Here is a 26,878-nt window from a genome sequence, read left to right as displayed (position 1 = left end):
ATCAAAGCTGCGCACACGCAGCGCGATTCATGTCGGGCCGTTTATCTGACTCATGTTTTCTCTCCGCAGCACGTGTTGAAAAAGCTGCTGGCCATCACAGAGCTCCTCCAGCAGAAGCAGGCTCAGTATGCCATGTCCAACAGCAACAGGTAGTACTGCACTCCTCCTCTCCTCCCATCCCCTCATCCTTCCGTCAAAGTCTCCTCCACCGGAGTGCAGCACAGAGGAGACCTAGCATGCTCTACCCTCATCACCATGGCAACCCCCAACCACCTCCACCCTCCATCATGTCCTCGTCCGATAGTCCCGCCCATCCCCACCCGCCATCTTGTCCCGTCTGTTCACCACAAGAGAGCTATGCAACAGCAGCCGAGTACAACGACCGACGCAGTACTTTTAAAAACACAAATAAAAAAATAAAAAACTTGCACCAGTGACTGACAGCTGTATGCACAGGAAACCTATTTTTCCCCTCAAACCGTGTTCACGAGTCTGACTTGGGTACATTTCATTCCCTTCATCACGAGGGCCAAATATTAAGATTTCAAAAAGAGGTTTCTTTGTACCCACGATGTGTTTTGATAGCACAGGTTGCCAAAGTGTATCCCGCCCCACCTCCCTGCTCAATATGAGGAAACTGACATGAAGAAGCTAGTTCTCAGTCCCCCCTCTTTCTTGTAACTGGATTATGAGCGATAATGCTTTTTATACTGTAATTGACTGATTTATTTTAAAGGTTGTGACAATATCCGCAAAGTGCTGAAACTCGCATTTCTGTCTTTGTTTTTTTTTTTTTTCCTTTCTTTCTTTGTTTTCTAGATTGGAACAAAGTCTTTCAGAAAAGTATGGTTATTTTATATTAAGAATAAATTCTCTTGCTGGAATCATGAGTATATAAGTGAGATGAGCTGAATTTTTTTTTTTTTTCCTCCAATTGTATCAGCTATTTTTTTGATTATTTGGTTAAGTCTCTTTTTTTCTTTTTTTTAAACTTCTCAATGCCAGACAAGACACATAATCAGAGAAACCAAGTAAAAATGAAAGTGTTTACAGCAGTAAAAATTTTTTGAATAGTACAGACTGTATCAGACATGCATGCACTTATTAAACAGTTTTTGTAAAGTAGATTATGGAGTCGTTTATTGTCCCCTGACAAAAGGTGTAGAGACACGCACACAGGGTCATGTGGCTCGGTTCTGTGTGAACGTTCAAGTTTTTAATCGGAACATTGATTTACACATTATCTTGTAGAAAAGTAAATATAACATGTACATTTATACAAACTGTCTGACACTGTTGTCGATAAAGGCTTGGTCGTCTATCCTTGGAATCAATTAGTATAATTCAACTGTTAGAATCCAAAATCACTCTGAGGGGAAACTCATACCAGGTCTTCATCAGTCCACTCCTGCAATGAAAAACACAAAAGTTCATCAAGTTTTGTTTTTTTCCAGGAAATATTAACTAAGTTTGTCTGAACGCTGGCTCACCTCTTCTGTCACACGAGGTTCTTTTGCTACGGGAGCGTCTTCATCATATCCCCTCTTCCGTTTGCTGCAACACACAAATGCATAAACAGAACAGAAAATTCAGACTTATGTGAATCTTTGCAAGCCGTGCTTGTCGGTGAACTCTGTTCCCTACATGTTTGTGACCAACCCTCATTTAGTTCAACAATGTGCCATCTAGTTTTCACGACGTCGTCATCGTCACCATTAGTAGTCGTAGTTTCACGTCTTCATTCTCGATCGTGACTTCATCTAGACTAGTTCGCACCGTGCGTGTGCATGCATAGATGAGTGGGTAGCCTTTTTTTTTAATGCGCAGCAGCATCAGGTGATCTTTGAAGCTTTGTGCCTCTCACAAACGTGTCCGCTTTATTTTTACAGGACAGAGTGCACCATCATGTCACTGGCTGCTGCCATCCAGGTAATGTGAGTTTTACAGATTTCCACCTGAGAATCAAAGTGTGGTAAGTCAGACCACACAGCCAGCTAGCCAGCCAGCCAAAGTGAGGCCTCATCCCACGAGGTGCACGACCGAAGACTAAAGTCAGTTTGTATTAATAAGCATGTGGCCTAGATTCCTGGCAGTTCAAACGCAATATGCCTGTTCTCCATGGGAAACCACTTGCTGCATATCTGAATACTGTCCTTCCAAAGCCCTTCCCAAAATGCTTCAGACGCTAACGGTGTGTTGGACTGATTTGAATTCATCAAGAAGTCTTGTTACGTAAGGCCTTGAGGAGGTGATTTCTACGAAGATGGACCTAAAATACAGTCAACTGCAGAATTGTCTGACCTTCTTTTATCCTGGTTTGCCTGCCTCTCCCCCCTCAGACGTTTGGTGACTTTGACATTGAACCAGACCGATGAGTCACTCCGGTCGCTCTTTTCCTTGGACAAAACTTGCGAGGATTACGGGAGGAGGGGGGGAGCCCATCCAAAGCATTGAAGTAGCGTTTTTTCTGCCGTCATCAGGGAATTTAAACATAGCACCTCTCTCTCCAAGATGACACAAGCCTTAACTCCCTTTCTTACACGCCATCCGCCTGCCCCACGTCGCCTGATTTTATGACGAGCTCTTCCTTCATTAAACAGCTTCCACCGTCTTCGTGTATGAACTACCACGCAGCGCTGGAACCACTTGTTACATTTTTATACGCTGCTTTGTTTGTTGATATTATATACTTAGGCTTGTATAGCAGTAAAAAAAAAAAAGGTGTTTGTGTATGATTATAGTTGAACAGAGCTGAGAGATAGTCTAAGAGTTTGTAGGAGATAATCTGTAACCTGTCCTGTGCATGTGTTAACCCTGAATGGATCCTGCTATAGTGTGTGGGCCTACATATATGCTGCTCTAACGAAACATCACCTGAACCTCCCTATAAGCCTTTGGAGTGCCAACGAAAAGCTTTCATTGCATTTGCAGTCATTCCCGCCACCCACAGGTGGTGTTTTAAGTACACCTCTGCACCGACTGTTTTCATATAGATTAATCCTGAGAAGTCATGCCATGCACAGATTTATCAACTTCAAAAGTCATAGCCGTGGGCCCTGCGTTGCCTCCTGATGATTCAAGCAGCTGCAAAGTCTGAATCTGTGCCTGTCATAGCTCAAGAGTTTACCAAACTGTTTACTGTAGTTGCACTTAAAGATACCACGGACCTCACCAACCTCACCAAGTGTTAAAAACAGACAACTGACTGGCGACAAGTGATTACGAATGAGCCTAAAAAAAAAAAAAATCTCCTCATCAGCAATACCAATATCAGCTGTGCTACACGGTATGGATGATGTAGGTAGGAATGTGGCGTGCTGTTGTACTTCCTTTCTGTATTTCATACAGCTGATGATGTGTTCCTTTTTATTTTTCTACCTGATTACTGAACCTTGAACCTTTTTGCATCTTAGATACGACGACCTGGCTAAAATAAAACTGTCACTATGTATGGCAAGGGAAAAGTCGAGTGTTTACTTGGGGGTGTGGGGGGGATAGAAACGACATCTTACACACATACCAGCACTACACTAGAGTGTTTTAACATGATTAAATGTCAAAACTGAACATGTTTTCAAAATGACACTATACTAGTTCTGTCTTAATAGGAAGTCTGGATAAAAATACATGTAATTAGAGTTTAATATGACGAATCAGATTATTGTAAATCTCTCCAAGTAACTTGCAGAAAAACACACAATCACGTCACTCTGTCTCCTTACTTGCTTGAAGTGAATTCAGCATGGATCCTCTCCAGCTTGGGTTTGTACGCGTTCACCTCATCTGCTTTGGGAAGTTCATATTTCTTAAGGAGGGTATTCATCCCTGGATGAGCAGAAAAACAAAAATCTCAGGTAAGACTTGTCCTATGCCCCATAATGAGAGCTGAATATCACCACCCTGTGGTGGCAAATGGAAGGTGCGGCTCACTCACGTCTCATTGAGTCGTACATCTTCGAGAGAGTCTCTTTGTCGCCTTTCAGCCCCAAACATTCAGTCAGGTAGCTGAGAGATTAAAAGAAACAAACAGAAGAGGATCGATTTCCATTAAACACATTAAGGGAAATAAAGAAGCATTCAAACTTTTCCCAGAGTGACGATTTAGTTTAAGGGTTTTGGTTTTAATTCGGGTAGAACATTCCCTTTAATTCCTTCACAAACAAACCAATTAAGGCCCAATCACCTTTTCACATATGCACTTTTAATTAAAAAAATGTCACCTATATCTCTACACACTTAAGACAAATATATGTACCTAGGGGGTCATACCTCGTTCATTTGTAAGCCATTAAAAAAGAAACATACAATATTCTCCTCTGATTATTTAAGTTTATCATTATTATTACTATTTACTCTTTGCCTGATGACCCACCTCTCCATGTTGAGACCTGCTCTTGACGAACTGGTCAGAATGGCCGTCAGAGCGATCTGAGAGGGAGGAAACAGCAGTCCTGCATCGGTCAAAGCTGCCTGTGTCAGAAAGTCATCGGTGTTCTTCCTCAGCGACTCTGGGTTCTCCAGCGTAGGGTATCTCGTCTGTGGGAAGATGTAATATTTCAATCGATACAAGACGAATAAGCTGAATTAATAAAAATCTGATAGATTTCTGATCGCAGGAGTAACATTCAAGGATTTTCCAGGAGTCTACCTACCTTGAGGTCGATGAGCAGACCTTCCATGGGTCTGTAGGGATTGTGGACCACCAGGTGAAAGTTAAGTTGTTGGATGAGCAGCAGCTCATACTCCAGGATCTGCTCCAGAACCCTCTCCTGCCCTGCTGGGCTCTCCTGCAGAAGGTTGCCCACAAACTGAGTGCAGGACACGTTGAACTCGTCCACTTTACAGGCCAGGTATGAACATGTCAGCCTGAAACAGGAAAATAATAATAATAAAATAGTGTCATGTTGGGTCAACAACGAGCTTTAAACTGACTTACTTCTTCATCTAACATCATTATCATATATCAGCACTTTCCCCCCAGTATTACACACATAACGTCCATTTCTTACTCACATGATGATCCTGGGGTGGTACTCCATGATGGAGTTGTTCAGGTAGAATCTTCTGAAGTACATGATGGCTGTACCCTGCACAGGTGAGACACACATGGGGAAGATGATCTACAGGCACTAAGTGTTATGGAATTTTCTATCCTTGGGTTACACGGGGTCACGTGTGGGCCTTGAGGTCCTGGGCAGTAGTAGTAGTAGTAGTAGTAGTAGTAGTAGTAGTAGTAGTAGTTGTTTGGCTTTGCTTGAGGACAGCAGGTGCCAGTCTATCTCAACACTGTGGTGGCCAGGGTCGAAGAGACCTTGTTGTGGAGAAATTGCTGAAGTCAAAGGTCAATGGTGAGGTCAGGAAGAAACAAAGTGTTCAGGAGCCTCTGATGTCTTATGCTGTATTATTTATTGACGCTTGGCCAAGGAGAATTAGAGACACTCTCAAAGTTCATCAGAAGTGCCTGAGTCGGTCTCACATTCTGCCCAACTCATGCTGGTGGATCGACTTTAAACCCAAAGATAACACTAATACGCCCAGAACTAGTCAAAGAGAATGTCTTTACTCAAGACACTGTTGTCTGTTTATGTTAAAGAAACGTCAAAGGCAAGCTGTCTACTGTAACATGAGGTCTGTTAAAGAATTTTCTATCCTTAGGTTACACAAGGTCACACGTGGGCCTTGATGTCTTCGGCAGTATTAATTGTTTGGCTTTGACTATGGTGCCAGTCTATCTCAACACTGTGGTGGTCAGAGTCAAAGAGACCTGTTGCTGCCTTCCTAGATATAATAGATAGTTTAGAATAGATAGACTAGAATATGTTGACAATAACACCTGCATGGGTAAAGACATTCTCTTTAACTAATTCTGGGCATATAGTATTTGTGTGTTATCTTGGAGTTTAAAGTCGATCCACCGGGATGAGTTGGACAGAATGTGAGACCGACTCAGGCACTTCTGATGAACTCTGAGAGTGTCTCTAATTCTCCTTGATCAAGCATCAATAAATAATACAGCATAAGACATCAGAGGCTCCTGAACACTTTATTTCTTCCTGACCTCACCATTAAACCTTTGACTTCAGCAATTTCTCCACAACACAGAGAAATGCTCTTTTATACATCTGTAGTGTTCCAGTTGGGATTAGGGTTTCTGTTTAGATCAGGAACAGACTGTTAGTCTTGTTATCATTGCTCATTGATCAGCTGCAGGGTTGTTGTTTTTTTTAAAGGTGGCTTTTGTCCTAACCATGGACTTTACCATTTGAGTTCAACACTAAGTTCACACTGATCGTTGACACATGGGGAAAAGGCGCATACACACCACAACAGACTTTGGCATCGCGGGTTTGAACGCGTTGCAGAAGTCCAGCATCCTCCTCTCGTAGTGTCTGAATAAGACGTCCTCCTCATGACGCTGCAGGAACGAGGAGTCACTCACACCGGGCTGGTTCACACACAGAGACAGAGAGAGGAGGTGAGGTACCCGGCCACATGTGATCTTTTGCTGGTTTCTTTCCAAACTCACCTTCCCAGTTTCGAGGATCTTGTTGCGGAACTTCTGATTGGCTTTGCGTCTCATCAGCTCGAGTTCATCTTCACTTCGGAAAATCCAGTATTTCCTCTGGGAGCTGTTGTGGAACATGACTGACCAACAAACCAGGAAAAGTTGTGCAGCAGCAGCTCACTGCGCGTCAGGCGGTGAACTCACTTTATCTGCGTCTGAGTGTTCGCGTGTCCATCCACAGCCACACAGGCTCCTTTAGCTACTCGTAAAACTCCAATAATATGAATTAAAAAACTACAAACAGCAGCAACAACTAAAGAAAACGCGCGTCGCCGGTCTTTTACGCCAATGCTGTCCTCTTTGGATGACGCGCAGCCATCTACCGTAATGCGCGTAATGAGTGCGCAAAGGGAAGTTTCTCTCTCTCTCGCTCTTTCACTAAAAACTCAAACAATGTTTTCCTCAAGGGCTTCAGTTATATGGATATAATATATAATATAATTTTTAAGTATGACTGGGAATTACGTTCATTAAACTTAAAAAACCAAAGTTATCTGGCTCCAGCAGTTTTTTAGCCTATGGAAATTAAATTTCATTAATTGGATTTGGATATGCAAGTCTACTTTATTTTATTTCAAAGGTATCTATTTTACACATAGGCTACAATGCACCACTTCTGCAGGGAAACATAGAAATAACGTGCAACATATAAATATGATAAAGTAACTTTCTATACTTCTGACTTGCACTCCCCTTTCTTCCCCCTCATGCACCTGCAGCAGCTCCCAGACGACCCGCATGAAACTCTGAGAGTAACTGAGCCGCTTCACGGCCACGCTGGTCAAACGTCTGGGTTTGGGATCATTTCAGATGGAAGAGCGCAGCAGAAATTGAATCACACAGTGTGTTTAGACGGAGCCACTCAACCCCCCACCAGTGTTTCCGTATACCGTCATTTGCATAAACATGAGTAATTTATGAATAATAAATGCCCCCCTTGCATTCAGCGGGAGCCGTTAATTTGCATATCACCACAGCTACAGTTTTATTTCCTTAGTGCGGCGTTATCACGAAGCCCCTTCAAGCCTGCATAAACCCGAATCAAAGAAATAATGCTTTAACAGGTATGTGCTGAGGACTGTTTTATTATCTTAATCTCTCTCTCTCTACAGGCGGAAAAAAAAAGAAAGATTTGAACTTTAATGTCTTGAGCCGTGTCTGTGATCGGCTTGTGAAACGCTGCGCGCTTATTGTTGCAGCAGGCTTTACATCTACAGTATCCATCGCTCGGTCTTGCCCTGTAAAAATTGCATAAACATGAAGTGCCGATGCATTATTGATGAGACCATTGCAACGTTTACTGTATGTGCGCCCGTGCGTGTGCGCGCACCGATAGGGCGTATAATGTTTGACGTGCGCGCGTGAGTGCCTCCGTGCATGTACGCATGTGTTGTCAGTCTAACCAAACACCTTTCCCTCGTGCCATTTCGCTTAAACCCGCAGTGTGGTGTGTGGATGACTTATTCCCGCATCTCATGTTAGAATATCTTAAAAACGCATTTTTATTTATTTTGTTTTGTTCTGTTGTATTTTCTGTTTATATTTTTTGGCAGTAATGACACTTGGTCAATGTAGCCTGCTGTCTCTTTATTTACACAAGAAATGCATGAGGCAGCAAGTAAAAAAAAAAAACCCCTCTCTCTCTCTCTCTCTCTCTCTCTCTCTCTCTCTGTCAGGGTGTGTGAGAGGTGAGGCTCATGCATCTCTGTGACTAAAGCTTGTGCCTATATAATCTGACAGGTAGTGCTTTACGGGGAAATCAGACTTGGGTGATTTTGTGGCATCACCAGATCAGCTGAATGATCTTTGAGCCTCCCTGATCAAGTTAGTCTCATCCTAAAGCCGGAGTCAAAGTCTGCACTCCCGGCTGTTATATTTCAGCTGCATATTAAAAAAAAAAATAAATCTTTCCGGGGCACGGTGAAATTATTGCAGTTCATGGACACAGAAGTCAGCTGCTTGACCGATGGATTGATGCTGTGTGAAGCAACACCTTGGCTGTGCACAGCTTTGTAAACTATTCATGATGATGATAATGCTGTGGAGGAGGAGAAGGACCTAGACGAGGAGGAGGAGGAGGAGGATAATCCCCAGCCCGTGGCCCACCTCCCCACCGCCTCATCTATGAAGTTACTTTCTTGTATGAAAAGGAAATCATATGGAAATAACCTTGACAACGATGCAAATGATTTCTCTGACCAACGAGCCTGCTTAATCTCTTTTTCCTCTCCTCTGATATTCCTCCTTTCTCTCTCTCTCTCTCTCTCTCGTTCAATCCATCTCGGCTTCACACACCAACAAATACAATTAAATCCTCGTTCAAACCTCCTATATGTGCATATTAATTATTCTGCCCTCCATCCCCGGCGCAACCCCACCCCTCTTCCTCCTCCCTTCAATTGCGCTGCGGTTGCCTCGGCAACCGGGGATGGCAGTGCTGATGTCAGAAACTCCTCCAAGGACACTCATGCAGGCGCTGGGTCAGGTGATATGTACTGCTGCTGGGCATCGACTAACACCCAAGAACAAAATGGCCGTCACACCCCCCCCACCCCCATCCCCAACCCACCCCCTCATACTTTTTGCCGCATGGGAGAGTCTTTCTTTGAGCTTTTAAACAAAAGAGTAAGTGCACCTGTGCTGTGCCTGATACCTTTCTGTTTTGACCAGTATGTGTGATATGGATGATGTGGGATATATATCCGTGCGACGGAGACGCATCACAGAGCTGATCTGTCTGAGCCCCTCACAGATCAGCTGCCTGTCTGAAGAATTTAGAAATCTGCCTGGCTATTTAAGTGCATTCACATCTGTGTGTGTGTCTTTTTGTGTTTTAATGTGTCCATACATTGGTTTCCTCAGGTTGGCATTAAGCACCCGAGGTTTTTTTCAATTTAATTTTATATTTTGTATTATTTCTTCCCCCTCCCCCTCCCCTCCAGACACTCAACACACCCCCACCATCCCTCTTGCTCTCTCTCTCTCTCCATGTCTCTAATTGAGCTTTGTGTCTACCTCCATCTCCATTCAAATCCAGAGTCGATTTGCATATTGCCGCCGCACGCCGGACAGCTCCCCAGCTGTACAGTACAGAGCTAAATGAGGAACACAGACCCACTTTACGTGACGTGAATACTAAGCAGCGGAGGAGAGTCATTTTCCTGTTTCCTGAAAATACGGCTACCTGAGAGATGAGGGGTAGAGAGGAAGGAGGAACGGTTGTATCAAATCAGTGCATTCAGAGCGAGACAGGCATTACCAGTCTGAAAGGAGATGCTGATGTAGAGGCAGGGTTTATTATTTTAAATAAAACAAGACACTGCAGCAGGTATCATAACTGTAATTTGACATCAGAAGGAAGACAGATATACTGTGATATAGAAGTTGGTGATAGAAGCCAGTTTTACATGCATGACGTCTGTGCCTTCCTGCTCCGGTTTGAATGTGATTTCAGGTTTAAGTTCATATCAGAAACATTCTGCAGGAAAATAGCAAGATTTACCCAGCTTTTTTCTTACCAGTCCAACATGATAATTGCTCCCGTTTGCCTCAAATATTGCCGTGTTTAATTTGTACCCAGCTACCTCTTTGGCTTTTCTCTCGCTTCAGTCCTTTCGAGGCCTGATCCGGAGCTCCCTCTTGCACTTCCTCCAGAGACTCGGCATCAATATATATTAGGGACATTCTGCTTGAGTGTGCAGAGACACGTGATTATGTTGTATTTTTGATGCACTCCAAGCACACTTAACAGAATATGTTAAGCACACCCTTAATGGGAAACCTTAAAACCCCAAGGCCAATTTTCATTTCTAGCATGTTGGTAGGGATTTGTGACATTTCAATTCATTTCAGGATTCAATCAAAGCCATAGCTCCAGGGAGAGCAAAAATGGCACGCTCTTTATGGCAAATCCAACTGTCCTTGGTTTGCTATATGCATACAACTTCTTTTCCTCCGCAGTAAGACCACTGAGAATTGAGTGGAATTTAATGACCCATTTAACTTTACCTTGAAGACAAATGCAAACAGACAAAAGTGTTTCAGATTTTTTTTCCCCCTCTTTTTTTGGGGTGAGTTTAGATGGAAATGTTTTATTTAGAAAACAAAGCAACTCGTGCTCATTTGTAAAGGCCAGGATTTAAATCAAACACTGTGCTCCATCATTCTGAGCACCTCAGCTTTGAGTGAAATGTAGAGAAGGACAGATAGAGTGATGTTAAAGTGCAGCCATTCTGGTGACAATCTAATCCTTCACTGTACTCCAACAAGTCCTCCGAGTGACCCGTTATATCAACGCACAATGACTTCACCTTTCCAAATAGCCAGGCCATTTGGGTGAAATGTCTGCATGTATAGTGTGCTGGTGGAGTAGTGTATGGCCCATCTGTTGGTGCTGTTCTCATGGAGTGTATTTGTGTATTGTGCTCGACCATTTGGCCTTTATTTTGTGCATTCTGTAATTATGTGTCAGATTTCTTTTTTTTTCCTTTTAAAAAATATCTATCATATTTATATAATTTCTATCGAAATTGCAAAATCTATAAATTGTGAAAGTCCTGTTTGCAATTGAAAGAAATTCCTAATGTCAGGATAAATGTAACATTTTGGTTTTAACGTTTAAAATAGACATGTTCTTCTTCACAAAAATGTATTAATTACATTAGAAATTGGATACCCCCAAAACTTACCACATTTGCCCCGATAGCTACATTTTTAAATGTGTGTGTACATCACTAAAGCAAAGCGATATATCGCGTGCGTGTGTGTGTGTGTGTGTGTGTTGGAGAGCGAGAGATTCGTACATCAGTGTGAATTTGCTCACAGTGGGGGGGTTTTTGCATCTTAATCTAATTAAGAACTAGATGCCTGAATATAGACGAAGAATTATGAGCTTGAAAATGGGGGGAGGGGAAGTGTGTTTGATCAAGTCAGGTTGCCCAGCAACCCAAGCCATTTATTTCAGACAAAAAAAAAAAAAGCCCTCTAAGATTTAATAATCAGGTTGTCTGCATTAAAATGCAAAGGAGGCTGTCAGGGCTGCACCTGAAGGACGGCAAAAATTAGGCAGGGTAATTTCTCGACTTACAGGTGAATTGCTGACCTTCTGCTGTGAGTGCCTGTCAAAATCAACACTCAAACACTGCAAATCAGCCAAAATAAGCTTTTAAATATAGCTCGTAAAATTCAAATGGATAAAATCGAAGGAACATGTGCACACAGTGTATTTTTCTCATTTAGATTTTTGTTAATTGAAGCTCAAGTGAGTCCAAACACAGTTATTGTGAATTAAACACACAATGTTCATTTTCAATTTTTTCCCACTCAGGCAGGTTCACAGTTTAAATGCCTCATTTATTCCGGCAAATGAAACCAAATATAATGACAGACAGATATAATAACAGACATGAATGGGAAAAAAAATACCAAAATATATCTTTTACCATGTTTCTTATATTAAAGTTAACGTCCATTTTGGTACATTAATCATACACAAATACATATTTTAAATGAATGATGTTTTTTATTCATATTTTCTCTACCTATAATCAAAAAGCTTTTATGAAAACATATTTCATAAACATTAAACACTAGAAGGTATATTTTCTGACGCTCTTCACTGCTTCTCTAATTGACAGTGTGAAAGCTGGGTGTTGGCTGTTGAAGTGCTTCTGCTAATAATCACTGGCACCCTCCTCTTTTGTTTTCCTAATTGCCGCCATCCCTTTTGTTAGAGAGCATTCTTATAAGTGCATCAATCCCTGCTGGAGAGCACTGAAGGCTTCCTGTGGACTTCCTGTGGACTTTAACAAAAAGCCCTGTCAGGTGGATCAGCCATTAGTCACCAGTCTACAAATCTGATGTTAAAGTACACGCATAATTCCAAAGCACCCTGTGTGCTCCACAAATTGCGCACGTTTTATCCTGGAAATGTCACACATGTTGGGTTGAACTTTTTTTTTTCCTTACACAAAACATGTTGATACAAAATGTTGATTTGAACCTTTGCTCAGTTAAATCTCATCAAATGGCAATTATTTAAAAAAAAAAAACTCAATTATTTAAAATCATTAAATCATTCCCTGAATTTCCCCAAGAAGACTTTGTAATTAGAATTCCAAAAATAATGTTGAGCTTTGAAATAGCATCTAGATATACGAATTGAAACATAATAATAATAATAATAATGATAATAATAATACTAACAATAACAAAAATAATAATAATAAAACATCTTATCTTTCAGTCATTTGAAACAGTCACTTCCTGTCTGAGTAGATTAAAGCAGCATATAATCTGTAATCTGTAATAGATTTGATTGATCTGATTAAAGAATGCCCTCTTGTGGTCTGTGCACGAGGAATATTAAGAAGAAGCAATATATAATTAATATAATGAGAACAGTTCAAACACAGTTTTACCTGTGTTTTTTTTTTTGGTTTGTTTTTTACGTACTCACTCAAATTTAGTCTTATACTTACATCATATTTTGAATTTTAATAACACTTTTATTTCCTCTTTTAGTTCTGTTTTTTGTGGATGATCATTTCAGAGAAACCTCAAACACACACACACACACACACACACACACACACACATACACTCTCACACACACACATACACACACACAGGCTCAGTTACTTGAGTGGATGATGGGAATTACTCTTTCTTTTCACTAGATGGGGTAAGAGCATCATTTAAAAGGCTTTGAAACAGAGCAAATTGTTGCCCTACTGTACCTTTTTGCAAATAACACTTTGTGGATAAAAGTGTACTTTAATTCTGGAGATCTTCTAGAGATCCAGGTTCTTGGTGGAGGTCTGAACCTTTATCACCTTAGCATGTTGTGCTTGTGTTAAATCTCTGCAGGAGATGTTGAAATTTAGATTTTTTTTTTTAATTCATTGATGTGCATGGCTAAGGAGCAAGCTTGGAATGCAAAGAAAAATCTAAGCAACCAACAAGTGTGTGTGTGTGTGTGTGTGTGTGTGTGTGTTTGTGGACATTGCATTAGTGCTTTTGCCTCTACTACGCCTTGAGAAGACTTACTGTGGGTATTAACGTAACGTTCTAAAAAACACATTTTAGCAGCTGCAGTACAATGTTTGTGAATCCTAAACTTCATTCTTTTTCACATACGTTATATTCAGACTTCAAAATTGCGTTTCTCTGTGATTCAGAAAGTTTTTCCTCCTCTCTGACCTTCTCCTTTCCCAGTGCACCCCGACCCTGCTTCATACATTCATTTCAGGGCAGCATATCATTAGCTCATGGTTGTGTTATGGCCCGCTGTTGTTCGTCCCGTTCCAGCTCCTCAGTGTGTCTGAATTGGCATGGGAGAGAGAAGGGGAGAGCTTAACCACCAGAACTGTGAGGCTCTGTGGAGATGACAAGTAGCTCCTTGATTAACCCATAGGCTGGTTGAGCGGACACACTGTGTTCTTTATTCATTTCCCTTGTCCTTTTCTTTCAGAAAGAGACCCAATAGGGCCCAGCAGGTGAATGTAAAGAAACGCGAGAGGACTCCCCTCCGATCAGCCCTTTCAGACCCAGACAATGGGCCGGCCCACCTCTTGTACAGCTGCATTAAAACCCTGATTAAAGTTCTTCCTGTTAGCGATTGATTGAGGATGCAAAGCTAAAACCAACAAAAACCCGCACTGCTGAGGCCTGATAATGACCGGGCCCCACCTACAAAGCACAGGCTTCAAATGATTAGTGGGGTTTTGTTTTCTTAGTAGGTGTGTGTGAGTGAGTGAGTGAGTGTGTGTGTGTGTGTGTGTGTGTGTGTGTGTGTGTGTGTGTGTTAGAGAAAGACAGAAGTGAGGGAGGAGAGGTTGTCTAATCATACCAGGAGGTCTTCAGACAGATAGCTCTAATTAATCAACGGGCTCTCTGACAAAAACAACAAAAAAACTTTCTTTTCTTTCTTTTTTCTTTCTTTTATTTCAATTAGTACCGACAGCGTGTGTGTGTGTGTGTGTGTGTGTGTGTGTGTGTGTCTGTTTTATGTTCAAATGCTTGATTACTGTGCCTTGGCCTAAAATGGAATAAATACAAATATTAAATAACACCTAACATTAATAGCCTGTATCAAATTATTACATTAAATTTATTTTCCAAGTTTCCCTTGTGACGTACCAGGATATGTAAATACTCCGATAATAATAAAAAGGTGGGGAAAAAAGAAGAAAATGCACAATGCACAATATTATATGAAGAGGTGAATGTGTTGTACTGTACTTACTCGCGGTCCTTTAATCATCGATAATATTACGGCTGGAAAAAGACTAAAAATGGTTTCCCACATATGCTTATGGTCTGTTCAAACTTTCACATGCTTATCATAATCACGTTTTGAAGTGTGGATTTTTAAACACCCTTGTCATTGTTATGTAAACACCCCTTTTTGCATGTTAATCCTTTTATGAGAGAACGTTAGGGAGACGCATGACGACATGGGAAATGATTTGTGGAGAAGACGCTGAGAAGACTTTAACAATATGCATGTGTGTGTATGTCTGTGTCTCCCTCTGTGTGTGTGTCTAGAGAGAGAGAGAGAGAGAGGTTCTTCAAGAATCCATAAATATTGCATTTCTTTGTTTGATGGATGTGTGACACATTTTCATGTTTCCTCAACAAATTCCACTGTCATATTTTCCCTTTTGTCAGTCATCTACCAAACAGCAGATCCTGACAATTATCCCAGAGAAGCTCCTGATCAAAACCACCTTATTCTGTCTGCTGCTCAGCTCCATCACGCACACTGATTCTGCATCACTCTCTTCTTACTCTCGCACAATCTTTATTTGATTCCAGCGCTGTATATTGCACCACTCATCAGTTCAAATGCAAAGAAAAAAAAAAAAAATTACATTTACAAAGTGTTTGCGTCATCTGTATTTCACACATTTTGTAATGTCTGTTTGTAGATGCACGGCGCAGTTATTACAGTGTTGCTGCACAGTGATGGTTATAAGGCTTCTCTCGCTTGTGCTGTAACGAAGCAGCTAATTCACAGTTTGGACAGAGGAGGGCATTGTGCATTTGGTTTAATGTGGCCGCTGTTAGTGATGGACTTGTCAGCAGAACTATGGCTTAGAAAAGTCTTATTAAAAATCATTTTTGGCTACTTATTTATCTTTTTTTTTTACCTTTTCAAGAATAGTCGGATAGGTGTAAATTTGATTTTTGGGAATTGTATTTTTTTTTACTCTAGTTATTTGAGTCAAATAGAAGCAACATAATATCAAAGTTTTCTTTATTCATCCATTTTTCAAGTCATGGTCGATTTTCTGAATAAATGGTTGTTAAGCTGTGGAATTTCCTACAACAACAACAAAAAAAGAAGAACAAATCCACATATTTAAAACTACAAGAAAACCCTTTTTATTCCGCCAATCGTGCTGTGTTTGAATAACAGGAGAGTGAAAAATAGAGACAGACAGGTAGAGGAAGGCACTGAGGAGGCCCTCAGGCTACGGTGAGGGTCTTGGGCAGATTGGCTCTGGGGCTCCACAATGATCCTCACATCCCACACATTTATCAGAATAGGGTTAGCGTACAACACTGTGCCCACACTTACACTGCACACACGTTTAGACATCCGCCTACACCCACTGCAAGCCTTATAGCCTTTTTAATGTCTCCTCTGTGCACCTCTTCCTCCCACTCTACTGTTATTAGCCTCAGACAATCAGACTACCTGACTCCACCTCGCGGCATGTATATGAGTCAGAACGACCTGCAGTCTCACTTATTCTCAAGAGCATAATTGTTCCATGTGTATAGTGTGCATCAAATTGCCACTGCAGAGTCAAAGAAATGGTGCGGGAGAAAGAAAGACATTAGTACGGTATTAGCGAAATGTCTAAGACAGTGGAAGTGTCATTAGGGATTCTCCAATATGGTGAAAAAGCACACAGTGCAATATGTTGATAAATACAGTTATAGGAGTTTGGCTTTTATTCTTGCAACTTAAAATCTTTGCAGCTCAGACTAAGCCCTGTGATATATATATATATATTTTTATTTCATATATGGTCAGGGAGTCTTATTTAGTCTTACATGAGGCAAGTGTGGCCTCAGGCGCATGAAAAAGAGAAAATTCAACTTTTGACAGAGAGTCAATCTCTCTTTCATTTGCACTCTGTACATCTTGTTGCTCTATGGAACCTCTATGCTTATAGAAATGGACATTAACTGTACCTGGCAGGCAGCGAGTGGGATAAGAGCAGGGGTCTGTTGATAAATCCAGCTTGGTTCGTAGTCAGGCTTTAACAATGTCTACACCAAGCCCTCGGAGTGCAAAGCTATGAAATACTGTTTCTGTGTACCGCTGCTGTTCTGCATTCACCCCACTGATTTATTATAGATAGGACACAGTGTTACTGTCTGCCTACAAGTGTGCTTTTCATCTGCATTTGTAGCGGGTCAAAAATGAATGACCACGCCTGCACGTGATGAGTGACGTGATCAGAAATGCGCGTTGTCCAAAAATATGTTCTCTATTTCTAGAATTGGCTTTTTCCCCCTATTCTTTGTGTTGATTTGAAACTATTACAATGTTCTGGTTTATGTGTTTAAACCTAAAAAAACAACAATGTGGAATCGAGATCGTGGCAGTACACTGGGTGTATTTCCATGCCCGATCCGCACAGACTGGCAGTCTCGACACAACCCCTGTCCTCAGCTCCGAAACCCTGCAACCTCTTCCATGCCCCCACCAACCCACCCTCAACAAACGCAGCATAAACAGCAGCACGTTGTCACACACTCGACCCTCTGTGTCAGCACCGGGTCACGGAGGCCGACGACGGGCTGTGTGTACCATCAAACACACATGTCAGTGTGAAGGACTGTTAGATTGTCAGTAACTCTTCTCATCCAACCCTAAAATATTACACACACCCCCACAAACAAACACACATACACACACTCACTCACACAGACTGGCTCAATATCCTGATCTGTCTGACCCTGGTGGATGTGGATCAGTGCAGAAGCACTGACAACTCAGGCTCTGGCATGCCAACAAGTCTGGTGTCGATGAAGTGATGCTTTGAATTAAAAGTACGTTTGACGCTTAAGAGGAGCTAACCTGATTTGACTGGCTAATGTGATTTGAGTGGGCTCAGACAGAGATAGAGCTACAGTGTGTGCAGAGGAATGGATCTCTGCCAGCCGGATCTGCTTATTCACTCGATAATGGAAGCAAATGCAGCCAAATGAACCCCGAGGTTCGGCGTGGAGCTAATCTGAAATGTTAACAGTTGGCCTTGCATTGATGCTTTTCTAGGTTTTATCGCTGTGGTTATTTAATAGCTTCTGCTAACTGCTCTCGAGTATTTAGTGTGGTGATCATTGATAAGCTCTCTGAATTTTTTCTTTTTTTTCACTGGCATTGAGTAAGAAATCAAATGAAACCCAAATGCAATTATGTTAAAGTGTTAATGGATTGTATTTGGAACATCTATGTTCCTCTCTATTATGTGTTTAGCACTGGATATATTCACTCTCAAAATAGTTTTTCTTGCCCGTACTATGGCTAATTTTGTTGTGAGAAAAGCTTTTGATGAGAGAGGCCCAACTTCTGGGGTGTTTTCAGAGGTGAGAGAGTGTCAGAAATGGTGAGATACAAAGTGCAGAAGCGTTGATTGGGGAGAGGTGGGTGGATCTGGAGATCTGGGAGAAAAAGGTTTGACTATTAGGATGCCCATTTATATCGGTGTCTATGAAGTAGCGGCAGCCTGTGTGTTTCTCTTACCAACACTTCCTCTGTGCCATCACTGTTTGTGTGGGGAAAAGCAGGGTCTTTTGCTTTGTATGTAAAGAAGCTGAAGTGCAGTCCCCCCCCTCCCCACATCCTCAAAGAGCATTAATCATTGGTTCTCAAAGACACAGTCTCTCTGAGGAACAGTCACTCACCCCAGAATGACGAGACGCACATGAAAGCTGGCAAAGGGGGGTTCAAGATAAGGTATAGCGAACCATCCTGCAGGGAGAAGGGGGAGAGGATTTCCCCTCTCATTAAAGATCAACTGCTCGGCTCTCGCCTAACGAGAACTCCTGCTTGAAAGCAAACAAACAAACAAGCACTCACTTGGAGGCTTTCCACTATAGACGACTGCATATTGTCAACCCTCTACCTCCAGTAAACTCCCAGGCGTCGCGCTTCTCAGCGTAAGTTGTGGATGGGTGCTGGATCTCTATGAGGTCAGAGGTCACAGGTGGTCTCAGGAGGGAAGAAGCCCCAAAGCTGAGCCTTCGTCTGCTCTTCTCAGAAATGCCTTCATGATCTCCAAGCGAGAGGCCTCGCTCCTGAAGACCATCCCCTGCTGGGTCTCTAATCCTGTCTAAAAGAACCAGGAAGATGGCTTCTCTGCTCCTTCTCTGGCCTTTGGGTACTCCAACACCTCCCAGTATATGAAAGGATTAGCAAAGCAGGCCCTCCAGCACCCCCGCTGTCTCAATGTGGAGCTGACCCCGCAACCCTGTGGCCAGGTGGAGCTCACTGATGAGTGGATACCAAGGCCTGAATTAGCTTCTCTCTTGCTCTCTAAATGAGGTGTCCTGACGGGCGCCAGGTAAGACAGGTCACGAAGGGTCGGCAAACCCCTGTGGTCTGACACAAAAAGAGGCAGAGGATCACCTGCCGCTTGGCAGATCAAATGAGGACTTAAATAGGGGGCTCCTCTCTTGTCAAATCTCTCTCCATGAATACTCAGGAAGGCCAGAGACTACTGTATAGCCTCCCCCAGATTTGGCCTCCTGTAGACCCTACACCCTGTTGACTGCTAACACCCCTGTACTTCGGCCCAGGTCCCCTCGCAGTAGCCATCAAGCTCTTAATTCCTACTCTCAGCCCATCACTAAGTACTGTGTGCATAATGGACCTATAATCAACCTCTGGCCAATGGAGCCTTTTCTCTCAGCGTGTCTGCACTCATGTTGAGCTCGCATGTCGAGTTGCAATGAGATGCTAATTAGACTTCATATCTACAGGGCTAATCTGTGTGTTCACATTCAGGTGCTTTTAATCCACTCCATAGCCGAGCAGCTTGCTAATTTGCAGGTAGTATTACCATAGCGGTCAAGGGAAAAGGGTAAAATTATCTTATGAATTATTATGATGTAGACATGTTTGAAGGTGGCTGTTCTGACATAACACGAGGCAGTAATTTCTAAGTGTACGTACAGTGAGTTCTGTGGCTATAAGGTTAATGGTCAGATCCTGTTCTCTCTACCAAATAACCTCATCAAACTGCACCGCATGACAGGGTAAGTGAGGGGTGTGGCGATCTAGGTGCCCAACACAATGCCCCTTGTCAGTCAGCCTCATTCCTCGGGGTGAAGAGGGGCGAGGGAGGGTGCGACAGAGGCAGCCACAGGCCATTGGGTCTCTGCGATTGGCCTTAATCCGCCAGCTAATAAGTTCAGAGAGGGGCCATATGCTGCGGTGCAATGTGTGGGGAGGGGAGTGTTGCCTCATGTTACTTACACCAGGCCGGCGCTTTCTCAGGTACCGCCCTCCCACGGTCTGTTCCTTTGTACTGAGGGATCAGCCCTCTCCACGCTGTGAATGGTCCGAATTGATTAAACCCCACCGTATAATTGCCAGCAAATCCCAGCGAATCATTTCCCATCCATTTGAAAAGTACAATGTGCGTTTCTCTTTTTCTCCTCGCCTCCTTTCTTCCCCACCATCCCCACCCCTCAATGTCTTTCCCCTCCTGTTTACTTCTTTTTTTTTTCTTTTTTTTTTCAAGATCTCAGGTTTGTCCCTGCATGCCACTCTCCCCCTGCATGAGAGAGAAAGCAGAGGCAGGAGGAGGAAGAGGATAAGAGGAGGCAGGGGTGAGGAGGCATAGGGTATGCTTGGCTGGACAGTTGGCCGTAGATGAAAGTGGGCAAAAGAGAGACGTGTTTTAATCTGTGGCCCAGGCCAGCTGATCTGAGCTGGTACCTGGCTGGGCACAGCCTGGGCCGAGTCTGGTCACAGCATCAGGTCAACACCAGGCAGTCAAGATTTGAAGGAGGCAGAAGAAGTGGAACTGGCATCGCTGCAATAAATTTTAAATTAGATTTTTTTTTTTCTTCTTTAGTATTTTTCCAGCCTGTCCAAAGAAAACAAGACAAATCATTTTGGCAAGTGCCATAAAACATAAAACAACATTTGTTTACACTCAAGTCATAAAGAGCTCGAGTATCCATAGTAATTATAACAGGAGGATGTCATTATTATAGAAAGTCCACATAAGGAGGAGGTGGCTGGAGGTAATTATTGTAACCATGACAACAAAGGTCCCCTAACCTTCTACAAAGTAGTGGTTGTAACCTAAACCATGATGTTTCCCTAAACCAACAGTCATTTATGTAACCTAACCTAGCTCAACTGTAACCATAGTTTTGTCACAACATAAATTAGATTTGTAAAATCAAAAAAATGATGTTTCTCCACCAAGCTCAGAAAATTGTCGTTCTAGATGAATACAAATGACGTATTTTGTCGTTTTAATTTGAAGGTTTCGTTTTTTCAGGAGTGTACTTTGACTAAAATGACCTTTTTATGTGAACATGTCATTCAAAACAGTTTGCATTCATAATGTATTACTATTTACACTTTTCTTTGTCATTTTGGCTAAAGACAGGATAACTGGAGTACCCTCAGTATCATTGACCAGTGAACAGTCATCCCCTCTGACACTTGTCCTTCCCCTAATCAATCCCCCATTACGAGTACACATGTTCAACACCCTTTGATGGATCTGAGAGGTCCCCTGACAGAGGTTCAAGACTCTCTGACCTCAGCCATTTAACCCTTGACCTCAACTACTGCCTGGAAACATGTCCCACCCTGGGGATTCAGTTTATTTCATGTGGCTTGAAAAAAAATTGATCAGTATCAAATTCTGGAAACACAATTTGGTCTAAATTATAAGAAAATTCTCTGGACGAAAAATAGTGCCGGATGTTTGATTTGTTTAATTATACAAAATGTGGTACTGCCACAAATGTTACTTTTGTTTATATATATATATATATTTGTATATTAAAACAAATGTGCCTATGGCTGAGTTTGATTGAAAAAGATGGCTTAACTAGAAGATCCACTTACTAGCTCTTTCTGATGTTTTCAACCGTATCTCATGGTTTTCATCAGCGGATGGAGTTTGCTCATTTGTCTGGAAAAATCTGAGAAGATCTTGACTGAAGATAACATTTGTCTGGAAAAATCTGAGAAGATCTTGACTGAAGATAATTTTGTAAAATGTCTTTCCAATATTTCCAATATATTACAATATTGCTTGTTTTTTTGTTTTTTTTTAGCTGTTAGAAGGTCCAAGGTTCAGTTAAAAAAGCTACACCGTTATTCGTCAAGTGTCATATAGAGCAAAGTGCCGCCCATCATAATGGATTGCACTGTATCTCACATTGTTCTTGATCCACATCTCTTGGAGATCCTCTTTACATATGAGGTGATATACATACAAGCAGGCCCCGTCACCAATCTCGTAACCTGACATTGATCTTCAACTTTGACGCTTGGCTTTCATTACTGGCTGAAGGGCGTTGTTTGTGAGAGTGATCTTCATGTAAAGTGCTCATAAACGATCACGGGCCATGCAGGCAGATTTATGATCATGGGGGGTTACAAGGAGACGTGGGACAATGCAGCATCTCATCTATACTCATATAAATAGCACAGTCGTGTTAGTTTGGGGTTTGTAAGCGGTCATGGTGGAGATGATGATGGTGATGATGAGGAGGAGAAGATGGAGAAATATGAGGAGGCTGGGAAAAGGTGGAGAAGGGCAGTGAGGAAGCTGTCGCACAAGAAGTTGTGGTTATGATGCTTTTGGATGGATAACAGAACCCAACTGACTCCCGCTAGTTCAAAGAAAACCATGCAAATGCACATATGGATACAAAACACATATTAACATGCTAATTCTGGATGTAGCTCATGGTCAGAAATTGTTGCACCTCTGGCCCCTTATTTCCAAGCAGAATAATAGCCTAACCTTGAGATCAACACTGGAAAATGCAATCCTCAAAGACCGTTCCTCCAAAGACCCCATCTAGAGTTAATTATCATCCCCCACTCACAGTTCTGCATTGTTAAAGACTTCATGTGCATATTTTTGTCCCTCTTTTAAAACTAAAATGATTTCTATCGTGGTGCTTCATCTAGACAGGGGTTAGACTGGGAATCCAATAACTACAATGCAGTCTTACTCTTCCTCTGCATTAAAACTCAATGTATTTGCCACAGTATATCAAGGTCAATGGCATTTCCGGTTGACATTGGCAATGAATATGTGCAACTGGTGCTTTGCTTTAATGCGTGTGAAAGCCACGCATTAAAGGCTACAACCTCTTGATTATTTGCTATCATTATTGCTTGATTGTCATTGTTTTCTTTGGGTTTTTTTTTGCTTCTCGGCTGGAAGGTTAGCAGCTCACCATGACAAGAGTCATTAATCCCTCACATGTCCAGCCAAAGTCCGTAATTATGTCCACTAACTAGCGCAAGAGTTCATCAGCGAGAGTCTCTCGGGAGTGAGGTCGTGGTGTTTGGTTCGCGAACTCTGACCTCCAGTGACCACAGTGGTCTGACCCACACATGTGCTCTTGTACCAATGAGGTCATCAATGAGACCTTGTCAAGGGCCTTGAGCAAACAGATTAGGCCCATTGTTTGTAAATAGGATGACCAGCTGCCTCACTGCCCATCACTATAATTATGTGACCCGTGAAGAAGAACACTGACACACGGCTCCGTTTATTGGGAGCTCAAGTGGTTATCCAAGTCATTAAAAGGCATCACTTGGTAAAATGTATTTTCTTTCTCCTATAATACAATTTTGATCTTTTTTTTTTGGATCATCATCCGGAGCATAAATGTCATATTTTACCATTTTTTAAAGGCCAAATATACATCATACAATGATAGTATCCTATTATTGAAGCAGTGTGTATTTCTGATAAATCAAGAAAAGCTAAAACAGTGTGAGCTCTGTAGCATAACACGACTCTCACCAATCACACATTAATCCCAGCCAAAACAATGTCGTAGCCAAGGAGTCTTGGGTTGAGTTGAGTGTTGCTTAGTGCCAGTCATCCCCTTGTTAACCCCCCCTGCTCCCAAACAAATTGCCCCCCTGCCATCGCTCAGGACCCGTGAGCCCGTGTGTCCACCCAGTGCTTCAACCCCACCCCTTGGCCCCTTGGAGGGTGCGGCGTGGCTGACCATATCCTCATTTGACCTGCATCTCCCATATGGAGAGAGGCAGAGGACGGATTGAGGGGACAGAGGTCAGAGGTTAAATGACCAGGACTGTTTACAAGGCGATGGGGAGTTCAAACAGCAGACCCTTGTCCAGTCTTTGTCCTTATCCTATTAATGACTCCATTAAAGACTCCAATATTTGAACCATTATTAAATTAATTTATATTTATTTAAAGAATATTCTACAATACTTAATCCAAATGGGGAAGTTTATTAGTAATGGATTTTAAGCAAAACAGTATGTCTAATGAATAAGCAGCTCTCAGTCTAAACCTAAAGCCTCCACACCTTAGCTTCTATACATCTTCTCACATGGGTTATGAATCTGTTTAACACAGGGTTTGCTTTTGTTTGGACACCCTGTGTTTACATAAAGAGGCCCAGTGGGACCAGCCTTGGAGGTCAGGGGGTCGAACCTTGGTTGTCAGAGAGCCTTGTGACATTTCTTTCCCACGTTTCCCGGCTCCCATTGTCCACGGTGAGGAGCCCCCGTTAACGTTTGGCCCTGGGAGGTAGTGTGGCGTGAGAGGGAGGCCTAGGGGTATTGGACCCTCAGCGGGTCCCTGGGAAACGGGCGTAACCAGGCGGGGCTGAGGCGAGCGGGGACAGCATGGGGTCATTTTCCGGCTTGCTGCCCCTCTAAAGGGCTTTGGAGCACAGTATTGGCCCCTGGAGGAGTGCTGGTGTGGAAGACAGTACAAAGGGCTTTGTCTGCGTGTGTGTGTGTGTGTGTGTGAGTGTGTGTGTGTGTGTGTGTGAGAGAGAGAGAGATAGAGGGAGTTGTGTGACTGACTACACACCTCAGCAGGTTCAAAATTATTATTTTACATGTTAGCCATAAATTCTCGTCTCCGGTTTTATTAACGACTAATTGTGATAATGGATAAGGAAGTTTAATAACGTCATGGTGATTTTAGCAGGGCGAGAGCGGCAACCAGAGTCGACCAAGGTGTATGATCACAAAACATGGGATGATTATTCAATAACGACAGTGGCCGTTGTTGACGAGCCATCAGGATTGTCACATCATTTTTTAAATATATATTTCAAACGAATAACAACAAATTGTAAATAGAATGAAAAAGAGTTCAAATCAAATATCTTGAATAATAACTGTGATTAATATTCTGCATATGAGAACTAATTTCAGAGGTCACAGGATAAAATATTTGCAGTGTGACACAGAATTACAGTATTATAAATGGTCATTTCTTTTAATAAAAACACGATTTATTAACTGATTTAATCACAACAGTTGGACTGTTGGAGAGCAATAGGTGTTTTTATCATTCAGATAAGAAAATGGAAATATTTCATTGTGAATTGAACACACTCTTTTTTTTAAATCTGATCATAATTCTTTGTTTTAGTTCAATTTAGTCATCATGCAATATGTTTATTTATGTCACAGCATGATCTTTCAATATCAACACACCTTTTCTACCTTCCTTCTACCTTTCCTCACTAAGTAGCTGTGCATTTACATTTTGCCTCTTGTAGTCCTATGTCATTTGAAGCTAACACACTGAGCTATTGAATAATAAATAGACATCAGCAAAATGAATAAATAAAACATATCACCCTGCCATTATCACCTTTTTCTCTGTCTACATGCCAGAAAAAATATAACCGACGTTCCTACTTATTATAAGGTCATCCTTTTTTAATGTTAGCCTACTCATATCTTCGGGGTCTCTGACAGGTTTTCAGGAGTCTGGTTTTGCAGTGGAATTGACGTGTACAGTAATGTGTGACTACGGCTTTGTTGATCTGAGAGGGGGTGCGTGCCCGCTAGCTTTGAGAAATGATGGTGGAGAAAAGACCCCCTCCAAACCCCAACACACACACACACACACACACACACACACACACACACACAAACCCAGACACACAACCGCTGTTCCTGTGGAGAGCAAAGCAGCCGAGGATCTTGAGGGGGAAACGGTCTCTGGTGTACAGTGCGCACAGAGGATCTGTGCCGTTCTTGGTGCGGCTTGCATGTGTGGTGACGAATGGCAGCCATTTTGTTTTATGCATTAAAGATTCGCCGCGTCCCCTTCGATTCTTGAAATGTTTTGAGGTCACCTCTGGGGAATATGATAAATAAAAACAAAACCCATGCACCTGAACTCTGACTTTTTCCGCTTTTCTTTAAGAAATCGTTTATATTTTTCTCTTCATTTCTTCTTCGTTAATTGCATTTAATGTGTTTTTTCCCCCCTTTCCAACACAAAGCTAAAAGTAAAAGCCGGCTCAAGGTTGAGGAGGAAAAAAAAGAAGAAAAAAGTAAAATATTGGCAGAGATGGATTCTTTACACATGGAAAAAAAAATAGAGAAGCACGCTTTGTTTGTCTCCAATAGACCATGCTAGCTCCAGAGTGCTATATATAAAAGTTTCAATAAAATGTCTATTCATCCCAGGGCTGAGCGTATTACCAGTAGCATATCCGCCACAAGAACTAGCCTGATAGAATCTCTCCACTCTTCCAAATCGCAGACAAAACATTGCAATCTAGCGGCTGATTGCAGCTATTTTCTTGCTTCTCTCCTTAGCAGAATTGTTTCCTGGCCCTTACGAATTGAGTTTATCAGGTGTTGAACAATGGAATAGGGGTGGTTTATCAGGTGTTAAACAACAGGATGGAATATTGTGGAAAAGGTCGCAACTTTTTACAAAACTCAAAACCAAAACTTTGTTTCAATTTCATTGTGGGAAGAGGGCACGAAACCTTTTAGATCTGAAAAAAAGGAAGTCCTGGGTGCTTTGGATGCGCTGCAGCATTTCCACACGTCTCTTGTCGAATAGCCCTGACGCGTGGGAGGGTGCCATTTTATTTTCAAATGTATTTATTCATGGATCTGACATTTTAAACAACCTCTGCGTGCATGCGGAGTTACAAACCAGGCTAATTTTCTATCATATTCCATAGGTTTAAAGCTCTATCACGTTCCATAGGCTGTTAGATCTGAGGAATATTCACTTGCTGTCTTTCTCTCTTCGCCTCCTGCACTCCCAAAGCCTG

General features: G+C 42.1%; 2 protein-coding genes across 2 annotated transcripts in view; one reads left to right on the top strand and one right to left on the bottom strand.

Moving 5' to 3' along the window:
• Positions 1 to 1,125, top strand: part of rasa1a (RAS p21 protein activator (GTPase activating protein) 1a) — a 24,917-nt gene extending 23,792 nt beyond the window's left edge. Inside the window, exon 25 of the mRNA XM_027277492.1 lies at positions 70 to 1,125. Within this exon, the coding sequence (XP_027133293.1) occupies positions 70 to 153 (84 nt within the window). The 3' untranslated portion in view covers positions 154 to 1,125. The remainder of the gene's footprint in view (positions 1 to 69) is intronic.
• On the bottom strand, positions 981 to 6,888 carry ccnh (cyclin H). The gene is made up of 9 exons (XM_019262523.2): positions 6,527 to 6,888; positions 6,323 to 6,445; positions 5,014 to 5,087; positions 4,653 to 4,866; positions 4,373 to 4,536; positions 3,935 to 4,005; positions 3,723 to 3,825; positions 1,491 to 1,554; positions 981 to 1,408 (listed from the first exon to the last, which is right to left on the bottom strand). Exons 1-9 carry the CDS (start codon positions 6,641 to 6,643, stop codon positions 1,382 to 1,384), a joined length of 957 nt encoding a protein of 318 aa, XP_019118068.2. The 5' UTR covers positions 6,644 to 6,888; the 3' UTR covers positions 981 to 1,381.
• Between the last annotated feature and the right edge of the window lie 19,990 nt (positions 6,889 to 26,878).

The sequence above is a fragment of the Larimichthys crocea genome, chromosome III (assembly GCF_000972845.2).
Source record: "Larimichthys crocea isolate SSNF chromosome III, L_crocea_2.0, whole genome shotgun sequence".
Taxonomy (NCBI): domain Eukaryota; kingdom Metazoa; phylum Chordata; class Actinopteri; family Sciaenidae; genus Larimichthys; species Larimichthys crocea.
The sequence above is the reverse complement of the archived record's forward strand: the minus strand, read 5'-3'. Positions and strand labels throughout refer to the sequence as shown.

Bases quoted from the DNA above. Each gene is read 5' to 3' on its own strand.
- ccnh (XM_019262523.2), bottom strand. From the start codon at position 6,643: ATGTTCCACAACAGCTCCCAGAGGAAATACTGGATTTTCCGAAGTGAA. The intron at 6,446-6,526 runs GTGAGTTTGGAA...TGTGTGAACCAG, and splicing joins AGATCCTCGAAACTGGGAAG to CCCGGTGTGAGTGACTCCTC. The intron at 3,826-3,934 runs GTGAGTGAGCCG...CTGCTCATCCAG, and splicing joins GATGTACGACTCAATGAGAC to GGATGAATACCCTCCTTAAG.